The sequence below is a fragment of the Perna viridis genome, chromosome 2 (genome assembly GCF_037379345.1).
Source record: "Perna viridis isolate PV_CMFRI_1.1 ecotype Kerala chromosome 2, ASM3737934v1, whole genome shotgun sequence".
NCBI classification, from domain to species: Eukaryota; Metazoa; Mollusca; class Bivalvia; order Mytilida; family Mytilidae; genus Perna; species Perna viridis.
Genome location: NC_142446.1, coordinates 67,229,428 through 67,242,874, shown reverse-complemented (window position 1 = coordinate 67,242,874; position 13,447 = coordinate 67,229,428). Strand labels below are relative to the sequence as shown.

The 13,447-nt window shown below is 34.4% G+C and overlaps 1 protein-coding gene across 5 annotated transcripts in view; it reads right to left on the bottom strand.

Moving 5' to 3' along the window:
* LOC148626600 (DNA-dependent ATPase/E3 ubiquitin-protein ligase HLTF-like) overlaps positions 1-12,834 on the bottom strand; it is a 46,204-nt gene extending 33,370 nt beyond the window's left edge. Inside the window, exons 1-5 of one of the 5 annotated variants that reach the window (XM_088570724.1) lie at positions 12,415-12,834; positions 5,821-5,925; positions 3,086-3,337; positions 2,026-2,192; positions 1,046-1,250 (exon numbers count right to left, since the gene is read on the bottom strand). In XM_088570724.1, coding sequence (XP_088426850.1) covers positions 1,046-1,250; positions 2,026-2,192; positions 3,086-3,337; positions 5,821-5,898 — 702 coding nt within the window. In that variant the 5' untranslated portion in view covers positions 5,899-5,925; positions 12,415-12,834. Of the gene's footprint in view, positions 1-1,045; positions 1,251-2,025; positions 2,193-3,085; positions 3,338-5,820; positions 5,926-6,491; positions 6,721-6,840; positions 6,897-11,988; positions 12,365-12,414 lie in introns of those variants that run through there. The other 4 variants (XM_088570725.1, XM_088570727.1, XM_088570726.1 and 1 more) reach the window with 4 other exon arrangements.
* Between the last annotated feature and the right edge of the window lie 613 nt (positions 12,835-13,447).

Sequence of the window (13,447 nt, the reverse complement as noted above, 5' to 3'; positions counted from 1 at the left end):
ATGACTAGTAAGATTTAATTTTATTATCACATTGTAATTTGAATTTGGTTTTCGTTATGCTTGATTTCTTTTCGTTTGCCTGTGTGTGTCCTTACTCATCACTTTTGGATTGAAACCTCTTCTGGCTAGACATTCGCTGGAGTTGTCAAATAGTTTTATATAGTTTTTACACCAGCGGTATAAGGTTAGTTATTTTCTATTTCATTTATAATGTTTGTGTCTCAGTTGTAGTTTCAATTGGTTTGTTATCTGCTTAGAATTTATCCAGTTTTCATTATCATGGATTCACTATTTATGTATCCCAATTCATTCATAACTAACTGTTTTGTTTAATTTGTCAATACACATTTTTCTTCATTTTACGCATGATTTATTTCTCATAGTGGCAACTAGCATACAAGTGTTTAGCATGAAAGATTTCCTTTTGAAATGAAATGAAAGGTCAAGTAGGATATTTTGTTAAAACAACATTTTTATGTCTGGGCTGCATGGAATGCACAGGTTGAATTTCGTAGTTATATTTCTGTAATTTTTTTTTCAACTGGAAACAGTGGCCTGTTACTGTACACTGTATATAACTGCATGAGCTGACGTATGTTTCACGAAGAAACCTTTACACCTCATGTAGGGTAAGGATATTGGTGTATTTAATTTTGCGCTTTGTTGAATTTTAATTTACGCATTGCTTGGATTACTTTTTTTATCATTTTACTTTGCTATTAATTTGGTTTTGTTATTTGCCTTAATAATGGTGATATTTGTTTGACATTTTCTTGCTATTACGACTTTACACATTTTTGGTTAATTGGTTAAACATGTATTTTATTTCATTTTGATCAAATGAAGTTTAAGAGTATCTAAGCGGATTACCAGTATTTGTTTAATAAACTTTAAACATAATTCTTTTGCAGTTAGATATTTTTGGTAAACTATTAAGAAATTTGATAAACTTTTGAGTATTAATGACAGAGTAGTTCCCATTGCCTTTAGGACTCAAGGCCCTGATTGCCTGTAATTTTAAAATGCAATAAAAATCACACCATACCTCTGAGGGAGACAGAAAGGTTCTTCTAACTGGTGCATATCCTATACCAGCTGATGTAGATGGTTGCTGGTCATATGATGGCATGTATCCATTAAACCCACACATCCTTAACATTGACATCACTCTCTGTTGGTTCTCCACTTTACCCCATAGTGATATGTCTATTGGCATGGAAAAGGCATTCTTTGCTCCAAATGGAACTACACTATAATAAATATTTCTTCATGAGTTTGATATTATTTTATAATTTGCAATATGAACACTTCCTGTCTGAAAAATACTCCAAAATTAAGAATAGGGACGAAAATTTAATACTCTTATTAATGATGATAAAAACAAGAAAAACTGTGAGCAAAATGGAATATCCTCCATTTCAAGAGTCGTAAGTCGAGTAGCCTCCCCTCACAGTGACTATACATTCATTAATCATCCTCCATCTGGCATCATGCACATTAACTAATTCTTATAAAACTTCATCAAAATCTTTTCAGTGTTTTAGGAGTTATGTTTTATAAAAAAAGTTGAATTAACTTCCTTTCCAGCATCAGACAATAATAATCTTTCTTCATGCACAACATGTACGAGATACCAAACCTTCTTAAAACCTTGTAGCATTGGCAGTCATGTTTTAGGTGCAAATGTGCAATACAAGTCGGAATTAAAGAAAAATGATTATATCTTGGCATCAATAGATAACTTTGACACATTAACTTTATTTGTATCCCCTCTGATCAAAAAAGTTTAAAATTAAGTGTACAGTTTGATCATATAAATATTGGAAAAATTCAGCAGTATTTACTGTGCTGCACTGAAAAAAGGTTAAACACCTAAAAACTACTCTAGCAACTTTTTACTTAATGTCAATGTTGTACTTCAAACCAAGCTTGAAAGTGAAATTCTATTTTTGGTACATACTCATCAATTTGGTGAGAAGTCATGAATAGGTTTCTCTATATTGAGTTAATCTTTGCATTACATACCCTTCTGGTCTTGCTAAGTTGTTATCAATTATCTCTGCTATAGGTTTTGCTAGCTCCCTTTTAATGTGTCCAACTTGAATTCTATCTACGTTGGTAACCTTTATAGCATTTTTGTCATATTTGTTGTTAGGCTCTCTCACCAAGGCTACCATTTCATTATTGTTTACCTATAAATACATGTAAACTCAAATTAATTCAATACCAATGATTAAAAATTAGCATCACATTCTTTCAGAAATTGGTTGGTACAAACAGTGATTGGGATTCAAATTTTGCCAATGGGACTATGATCCCCTTACCTTCATTTCAATGGGACATTTTCAATTTTAATGGGCCATCCTAAAAAAAAACCATGGGACAAAATATGGAATAGCAGCTATGGCCAGCTTTGTATAAATATTTCAGACCAAATGTACAATGTAGCATAAACAAACTTTAATTTACACTGCAGATGAATTTCTCATTAAGAGTTGAAATGTTTATTATTCAGTATTGTATATAACTGTACCATATGTCAATGTCAATTAATTGTCACATCAGATCACTTTCCTACAGTTTTTATATATATGTATTGTCTAGACTCTAGTGCTTAATCGGAGTCCACACGACCACAGAACCCAAGTTGTTTAGGTGAGAGCTAGATCAAGCCTATTTCATATTATTCGTTTAGTTTAATTTAATGAAGAATATTTTCATATAAACGGCGATTCTTTTGGGGGTACTTCCTTACCCATTTAGGCAATTTTATTGCCATATCTATTCTGCCTATGAATGATACAAAATGTACCCTCCACACTTTTACATAAAATAAGAAGCAGAGCTTAAGAAGGCAAGGGGCAAGGCCATTTGCCCCTTCACGTGAAAGAAATTTATATGGTGAGTTAACAAATGTCCCCTTCAACTTACAAAAAAAACCTGAAAATGGCCCCTTTCTTTAAATTTTCTGCCCAACCTCTGAAGAAGCTCCACAAAATGCCTCCTTCCCTTTTGGTTTTCAAGACAAATGATCTTAGAACCATGAAATTAACTATGAAGGGTCTAAAAACCTTATTTTTCTTACAGTGCCATGATAGTACTGAATTCCAACAATATTTCCCCTAATACTCCCAAGCATAACTTCTTCATCTAGTTCATCATAGCCCATTTCATCCAGATCTATAACAGGAGCAGTACTTATGGGAGGACTAGAGGCTTGCCAATGGTTCAGGTTATTCGCCATTCTATAGAATGGATCATACTCCCAACCAGAATATCCTCCCATTCTCTCTGTAGCTGACATCCATCTTTTTCTCTGTTTTGGCTTCTTTTTTGACTAAACAAGGAATGATAGATTTAAATTCAAAACAGATATTTAGATAAATACTGAAACTCCTTTTGAAAACTAAAATATGACCTGTAGTCCAGCGGTTGTTGTTTTTCATGTTTTAGGTTTTTTCAAAAGATTAGGTCAATTTTTGTCTTTTATGAAAAGTTTCACTTCATTTATTTTGGGACCTTCAGGGGTTTCATTAATTTTTCAGGCAGTGGGGTACTTTACAGAAAGCAGGAGGTACCAAATAAATTCAGCAAGGGATCTGGGGGATGCTTAAGCTCCTGGATATCAGCCATTTTGAGATTTAAATTTTGACTTGAAAATATTGAATGAAAAGTCTTCAATATTTGCTTCAGTTTTGTTTAAAATATACGAATTTGAAATCAAGATATATGATTTAGTCTCAAAACCCTGAAAACCAGGAGCTCCCCATGATTCCCACCAGATCCATTTTTACACTAATGCTGATAAACTTTGTTTACTGTTGAATAATATGCCATTTTATATGAAATTTTGATAAATGTCATATTTTGTTCTTAGGCTTTTATTTACTTGTTACATAATTTGAACACTAACACATGCAAATAAAAGCATAGGAACAAAACTAAACATTTATTAAATGAAATTCCATAACATGTGGTGGTACCTAGTGCTGATTATTTTCAAAATAAAACTTTGTTGTTGTTTATTGCCTAATTATTACTGTGACATGTAGAGCAATTGCATATGTGGCATTGTGAATGTTGGTCTAAAAGTCTGATAAGAAATTCTTTGCTTCAGAAAAAGAACAAGGCTGGCAGTTTTAGTCTGGTTGACTTTTAGACGGACAGAAATTTTTTAAACATTACAATGTATTTATTTTCTGTTATTATCTATAGCAGTGTTGAATCTCGGATCCAATATTTTTTTTTATATATTCTTGTGAGCAAAGTTCAAACATGTTCTTTTCAAACTTACGGTTGCCAGAACATTTTTACCAAAACCCCTCCCCGCCGAATCAAATGGTCTTCCCTTAAATCATATTGTGTAAAAGGTTGTTTCACATGTTGACCCACTGTCAACACTAAAAATTCATGGACTCGTCTGCGCAAATCACGACAAATATCAGGGAAAATGATGGGTATGGGGCAATTCCAAATACAAACGGCATTTTTTTACACGTTTTCATAGAATCTTCACCTGTGTTTAGCTTTTTGTTCTGAACAAAATAATTGGTGATTGCTAAGTCACCACATGTTTTCTATAAATTGACACTATGTTAAATATTCGTAGGTTAAAGTGCTTTACCGATTAGATTCCGACATGGACCTCGACCAAGACACCAATTATATAAACAATAATAAACACTTAAGATCGTGATTTTGGAGACATACCAGTAGCCTACAGATGGAACTATTTTAGATATCTATTTACTAGATTTTTCCTCATGATTTTTTTTGCTTTTATTTTATTCTGCCGGTACCAGATGCTACTGTAGCCAGGTAAAAGTACCGGGTACCAGCTTTTAATGAAAGCACTGGGCCTTTAACGGCTTGCCTTATGGTATGGGTTTGAAGACTGTGTGGTGACCTGTAGAAATTTAATTGTTCGTTGCTTGACTTTTGGTGGATGACTGTCTCTTTGGCAATCATTACATTATCTCCTATTTTTATGGGAGAGTTCTTCGTGATGTCACCACTTACCTGTGAGTTGGTTTTGGTTGGCAAAAAATCCATTGAGTGGTATGGGACATCAATTTAAATCATCATAACTTTTTCATCTTTTAAGATAATTGAAAAATTCTTTTGGTTCCCTACACTGCCAATAAAACTCTTTTTACCCATGGAATTTTTAAATAAGACTATATGAGCATAAAATTTTAAAAATAATTTTATATGAAAATGATGTTTACATGCAAATATTATTTCAAATTTATTTTTTCCAGTAAAAGAGCCATAAATTAGCATAAAAAATATGAGATTATTTTATCTAAATGGAACATTTTACAGAACCAAAATTGGATATAAAATAAAAAAGTTATTAAGTTTTGAAAATTGGGATTCTAATCATGAAATTGTCAATTGTTTATTTAGTTGTTTATTTGCCAAACAATTTGACACTTAATGATATGCAAATTAGTGAATATGACGTCACTAATGAGATTGGTGAACTCTCCTATAGGCTTGTCACATTCAATATTGCAAAAAATACATTACTATATTACATGAACATTACTCAAAGTAAGATATTAAAGTACAGATGCAATTAAATGCAGGAAGTTTAGTATATTGAGATTTAACTTTGAAGTCCAGATAAAACTGCATTCCACAGTTTGCATAACTGGGACGATTTTACAAGAGAATAGAAATGTAAATTAGCAAAACAGTAGAACATAATCAGTAAATAACAAATTTCAACAGGTAAATCTGGATACTGAAATGAAGAAATCTGATGATGAATTTCATCCCTGACAAAAAAAAGTTTGGTACAACCATTCTACTCACTTTCCTCTCTGATCCAAATGTTGCTCTTTGAAATTTGGATGATGTACTAGCGTGTGATGTCTGTTTTGTTCTTGCCATCTTATATCACAGACAACTGAGCATAATCTAGATAAAAAAAAAGACATTTTCAGCAACAAAATTTGTGAGAAAATTAAGACCTTAATTAAGTATTAAATTCTACATTAGTTTTCAAATTAAGTTTAAAAAAGAAAGAAAAAAATGCTCATCATATGTGTTTGCTTTAGGTCTAAATCATTTAACAATAAAATACTAGAATTAAAATTAAGAAATATATAAACATCTTTAAAAAAAAAAGGAAATTTCCATCAGGTTGCAAATTCAGTTCTATAAGTAAAGTCATACACAGTGGATAATTTTAACTGAAATTGTTCAATTATTATAATGGTTTAACCTGCAAAGTGACTAGCCTTTGGATTTTTACTTCAATACCAGGTGGTTATCCACATTTAAAGCAGTTCAATCATTTTATATTCAGCGTTACATAATACAAAATTATAAAGGTAGAGATTGTGTTACAGTAAAAGTAACTTCACCTTTTCTATTTTCTTTTACTTACTAAAAGAAGTGAATTTGTTTTAAAAATTTGTTCGGGAAAAACATGGATGTACATATTCCCAGGTCAGGGAGAACCACTAATTGATATATTATACCTCAACTGACATATAATCCACCAATTGACATATACATTTACGTACAAGTAGGGGTGTAATGATACATTTTTTCTCAAACGATACATATTGTGATACTGGATATGTTTGATGGTACGTATCACAATACATTTCTAGAGACATGTCTTTCATGGGCGCCGCCATATTTTACAAAGCAAAGCCGCTTATGCATGACAGGAAATAAAAAAGTAAGGATTTGATCCATAATTCCGTAAGAAATAAAACAATAAAGCAAAATTTTATTTTTTTCTCTAGGTCATTAAAACAATGCTAGCTATAACACTAATACCAATAAATTTATTTAAAAATAGCACCACTAGTATTGATGTACTGTGAACCAAATCGTCCCCCAAAACAGTTATTCAGCTTGAAATTTCTTGGTTCAGGACATTGTCTGGCGGGAGGTCCAGGGGGCAACCCCCCCCCCCCCCCCCCCACAGACCGAAAATGGATTTAAGATTTTCCAACCCCTCTGGAAGGGTTCTCCTGACACACTTCTAGGCATTGAAGAAGTATCAAAATATTACTTCAGAATGGAAAAAAAAATTTAAAAATTGTTGTTCACTTCTGGTGGAGAACTTTTTGTGACTATCATTTATAGTCAATGAAATTTGGTTTGCATTTACATGATGATTTAGCATCCCCCTGCGTTCATTTGCTTTCCGACAGGTGAGACATTTACTTTGTCAATTGTGTAAGAATATGCAATTCCAATCCGTACAGCCTGAATTAATATTTGCTAATTTTTTGCAGGACCATCTAATTGACACCCATTTTGAATTGTTGTTTACAATATACAATACTAATTTTGCCTACAAATAAGACTACATTAATACTTCAATGAATAAATACATGTTCCACAGGTCAGCCTAATTGTTTGACAGATGATTATTCAATAAAGTACACTTAACTTCTGAAACCAGTCAGATTGAAAGACAAAGAAACAACCTCAGACTGTTTCATTTGATCTTACACACATTCACTCCATACCAAAAATCATCATTATAAAATTATGCAAGGATATATGGGGAAGTGCCATAAATACAAAAACATCAATTAACCAGTTAAGCAGCAAAAAATCATTCAGAGGTCACAGTAAGATCCTCAACAAGTGGAATTGGTTATTATATATTGCAGATTGAAATAGATATTTAATAGGACATTTTAATTAACATTGTATCCTGCACATTGTTGTCGCAATTTTGCGTCTCATTTCGATTTTCATCTATTTTAGGGGTTGTAAATAATGTCAGTTTCTGCTGTCCTTCTCTGTCCTTCTATTAATTTTAGTTCCTTTGCTGGTGGCATGTTGCAGGTGAATGACCTTCGTCAATAACAAACCCTCGATTGAAAGAAATCAATTGATTGGTTTGAATAAATCGGAAATTGGATTTCGACCAATCAGATACATTCCTTTATAAATGATTCGGTTTGAGTTACATGAATTCTAAATATAACGCAGGAGAATATCAAAATACCACACATCTAAATTTGACGGCCAGAAATTTTAATCGGACCCAGGACCCCCATGACAGTTATTCAACCGGACATTTACAATTTCGATAGGTCATTGACTAATGTCCGACGCCAATCTAAATCACTGAAAAATACTGCAATTTCGGTACATATGGTTCCCCCTTTTGTACAAGGAAAGACCAATTGACACATAATTCACAATTTTCTCAAAAACATCTCTCATTGAAAATGGAGCATTCTTTTCAGGAAACCATGCTGAAGTGTGAGGACATTCCTGTCATTCCAGGTTCAAAATCTTAACACATCATGCTGCATTTAAAAGAAAATTGCATTTGTATTTTCACCTATTGTTATTTTCTCTATTTTATTGACCCTAATTACCAGTCAATGGAATCAATAATGTGTGAAGTCAAGTGAACATGAGTTTTAATTCACCAGATAAGAGCCAGGTATTGTTCAATCAGATAGGTGCATACTGACCCTATTTACATAGTTGATCATCATTAATGGAGGTCAATGGAACAATTGAAACAACAAAAGAAATATTGTAAACTGACAGGCTCAAGAAATGCAGCATGCTTCAACAAAAAGAAAATATTTTTGGGGCTCGATAGTGGTCATATATTTGGTTTTGATTTGAAAAGTAATGCCCCATTCTAAAACCAATATTTAATTTTGAAAAAAAACAGTGAATTATATGTCAAATGGTCTATCCCTGTATATGTATGTAACATGCAAACCTGAGAAAAAGACAGTACTTGAGAAAAAATACAAATCCATCAAACACCAAGTACGACAAAACTCAGTCATATAGGAACCACACTGACAAAATTATAACACAGGATAGCAAACAGGAGACAAGAAACCAGGAAAAAAGTTTTGTGTACCACATTTCCTTAGAGAGGTATGCAATGAATCGCACCAGTTATAACAGACCTATTGAACTCTTCTCTTAACACAGGTCAAGTACCAAACGATCAGTTAGAAGCACTAGTAACACCAGTCTTCAAGTACCAAATGATTGGTTAGAAGCACTTGTAACACCAGTCTTCAAGTACCAAATGATTGACTATAAGCACTAGTAACACCAGTCTTCAAGTACAAAACGATTGGTTGGAGCACTTGTAACACCAGTCTTCAAGTATCAAACCATTGGCTAGAAGCACTTGTAACACCAGTCTTCAAGTACCAAATGATTGGTTAGAAGCACTAGTAACACCAGTCTTCAAGTACCAAACAATTGGTTAGAAGCACTAGTAATACCAGTCTTCAAGTACCGAATGACTGACTAGAAGCACTTTTAACACCAGTCTTCAAGTACCAAACGATTGGCTAGAAGCACTAGTAACAACAGTCTTCAAATACCAAACGATTGACTAGAAGCATTAGTAACACCAGTCTTCAAGTACCAAACGATTGGCTAGAAGCACTTATAACACCAGTCTTCAAGTACCAAACGATTGGCTAGAAGCTTTAGTAACACCAGTCTTCAAGTACCAAACGATCGGCTAGAAGTACTAGTAACACCAGTCTTCAAGTACCAAACGACTGACTAGAAGCACTTTAAACACCAGTCTTCAAGTACCAAACAATTGGCTAGAAGCACTAGTAACACCAGTCTTCAAGTACCAAACGATTGGTTAGAAGCACTTGTAACACCAGTCTTCAAGTACCAAACGATTGACTAGAAGCACTAGTAACACCAGTCTTCAAGTACCTAACGACTGGCTAGAAGCACTAGTAACACCAGTCTTCAAGTACCAAATGACTGGCTAGAAGTACTAGTGACATCAGTCTTCAAGTACCAAATGATTGACTAGAAGCACTAGTAACACCAGTCTTCAAGTACCTAACGACTGGCTAGAAGCACTAGTAACACCAGTCTTCAAGTACCAAATGACTGGCTAGAAGTACTAGTGACATCAGTCTTCAAGTACCAAATGATTGGTTAGAAGCTTTAGTAACACCAGTCTTCAAGTACCAAACGATTGACTAGAAGCACTAGTAACACCAGTCTTCAAGTACCAAATGATTGGCTAGAAGCACTAGTAACATCAGTCTTCAGGTACCAAATGATTGGCTAGAAGCACTAGTAACAACAGTCTTCAAGTACCAAACGACTGGCTAGAAGCACTAGTAACACCAGTTTTCAAGTACCAAACAACAGGCTAGAAGCACTAGTAACACCAGTCTTCAAGTACCAAACGATTGGCTAGAAGCACTAGTAACACCAGTCTTCAAGTACCAAACGACTGACTAGAAGCACTTTTAACACCAGTCTTCAAGAACCAAACAATTGGCTAGAAGCACTAGTAACACCAGTCTTCAAGTACCAAACCATTGGTTAGAAGCACTTGTAACATCAGACTTCAAGTACCAAATGATTGGCTAGAAGCACTTGTAACACCAGTCTTCAAGTACCAAACGATTGGTTAGAAGCTTTAGTAACACCAGTCTTCAAATACCAAACAATTGGCTAGAAGCACTAGTAACACCAGTCTTCAAGTACCGAACGACTGACTAGAAGCACTTTTAACACCAGTCTTCAAGTACCAAACGATTGACTAGAAGCACTAGTAACACCAGTCTTCAAGTACAAAACGACTGGCTAGAAGCACTAGTAACACCAGTCTTCAAGAAAGGATCAAAATCAAAACCACTCAAACACATAATAGTATCATCAATTATCAAACACCTTGACAAACGTAGCCTTTTATATCCACTGCAACATGGTTTCAGATCAAAAGTCAGCTGTGAAACCCAACTCCTTACATTTACACAACAAATATTTGATGTAATGGCCAATGGCAAACAAACAGATGTTGCAGTAATGGACTTCAGCAAAGCGTTTGTTAAGGTCGACCATCGTTTTAAAGCTTAAACGCTTGGAAATGAATAAAACGGCATACTGGGTCCATGCATGGCTGTTAAACCGTTCACAGAAAGTGGTAGTTGATGGTCAGCCCTCAAACAGCTGTCCGGCACTGTCAGGCGTACCACAAGGCTCTATTTATAATTTACATAAATGACATGCCAGACACCCTCAAAAGCAATGTACATCTCTTTGCAGATGACACAATTATTGATCTGACCATATCAACCATAGCCGATTGCAATACCTTTCAGTTCGACCTTCAAAAACTGGAAGAGTGGGAGAATGAATAGCTCATGTCTTTTAATCCAGACAAATGTGAAATTATACGAATCACAAGAAGGCAAAAACAAGTAATTTTTAACTGCACTTCTCCCAATAAGATCCTCCAAACAACTGAAAAAGTAAAATATTTGGGTGTAACATTAACAAAAGATCTCACATGAAACAGCCATATTAACACAATCTCAAATATGGCAAACTCCACTTTAGACTTCATCAAATGTAACATCAGAAATAACAGCATCAAAACAAAGGAACCAGCATACAAAATGACTTAAGACCAAAACTTAAATATTGCAGCATTATTTGGAACTCCTAGCAAAACCAACTTACCCAAAAATTAGAAATGATACAAAGAAGAGCTGCAAGGTACACTTTACATCAGTACGACTATCAAAGAAGCACAAGTGCCATGCTTACACAACTGAAATGGTCAACACTACAGCAAAGACATGACCTAACATCTGTCATCATGATTTATGAAATCACACACCGACTTGTAAATATCATTGTACCACCTAACTGTTTAGTACCAACACGAGAACAGAAATTTTTACAGCCATTCTCTCCTACAAATTATCATTCAAACTCAATTTTCCCCTGTTCATTAAAGTTGTGGAATTCCGTACCATATCAGGTGGCAACTAGTCCAGACCTAGACTCATTCAAAGCTGGTGCTAAATCACATTTGTTCATGTAAAAAATAGTCTGTTTTTATCCTACATATAAAAAAAATTGCGTTGAGATATATCAATTAGTGTTTCTCCCTGACCCGATTCCCACCATCCGTGGAGAACTCGCTGGTAGTGTTATATTACCGGTATCTGTATCTGTATAAATAAAACTGACCTGCTGAAACTTAAAAGGGTGTTGCTTGAGATGCTCTTCAGGGTTAAAAATTGTAAAATATGCAGGTGCTACAGTTATCAACCATTTTGAAAGCAAGGGGAAAGGGGGTTGGGTCTGGGATTTCGGAAAAACATTTTTTAACTCATTCATTGAAAAAAATTTCTGCCATTAATAAACAAAGCAGATTTTCAAAATAAAAATATAGATCTAGCTCGCTATAAATCTGACGTTTATGCCTCACTGAGCCGACCAGACAAAATAAAAAGACGGCATAATTATTCCGATTCATGTGATTGGTGCAGTGATGAGGCTGATTTGTAGCCTGAAATTTCAACTAAACAGGGTGTAATTCATTAACTCTCTATTCCTACAATTCTAAATCGACAAATAATGTAATTAGCGAAGTACAAAATACTTTGTCAATACCTATAACTTGAAGAAACGCGTGCGGGTTACCAGACTTCTCTTCGGCTGTTACATTTTCCCGCGAAAGTAAGGCCGGGCTAAGACTACGAGAAATTTGGTACGGGTACGGATTACACAAATAATTTTTTTTTTTTTGGGGGGGGGGGGGGGCAAGAGTGAACCTGAAATCAAGTCCACTGTCTCGTGCACACCAAAGTACAGTTTTTTTTTTGTAAAATAAAAACTATGAATTGTATTTAAAGTCTGTTGCCATGGCATTGTATTATTTCTTTTCAGGGAGCTCTGTTGACTTCAAAAAAGGGGGAAGGGGCTTTGTATTTTTATACATGAGAAAAAGTTCCTTCTGAATCAAGAGATTTGTCAGGGTTGGATCCAGAAGGAACATTACTGGCTTAAAGGGGCCAGGGTGCACTCTATTGATTTTCAGTCTTAACTATATAATCAACCAAACTTCTTGTGCATCTAAGCTTGTACGGATAATCCGTTTCATTATGTTGTGTAGACATCATGCTTATATGGACTAATAGTCTGAATAGTGTGTGGTTCATAGTTCAGGACAGATCCAGAGTGGTTCTAGCCCAGAAATTTAGAAAAAAAATGAAATTAGGCCATCATTTGCTCATGTTTAACTTACAGATATGCACAAAATTCTACAAATTCTCCAACGAAACAGGAGGTGTGTCATTCCCAAACCATCACCCGTTATCTGCCATCATCCATGGTTTTATAAGTATTGTAATTGGCATTTCTTATTGCAATTTCTCCCAGTTAGGGAGAGACCATTTGATTTTTAGAGGGGGCTATGATCAAATTTGAAATAATTGGGCAGGACAATGATACATGGTTAAAACAAATCCAGGATGAACAAGTGATAGAAAAAAATCAGGATCTGGTTCGAAAAAAAATCAGAACAGAATAGAATAAAAAATAAAAAGTCAGGCCAGAATTTTTACTGAAAAAACAATCCCAGGACATATTTTAATCCCCCCTGGAAATCAAATGGTTGCTCCCTTAACCTTATTCCAAAATATTT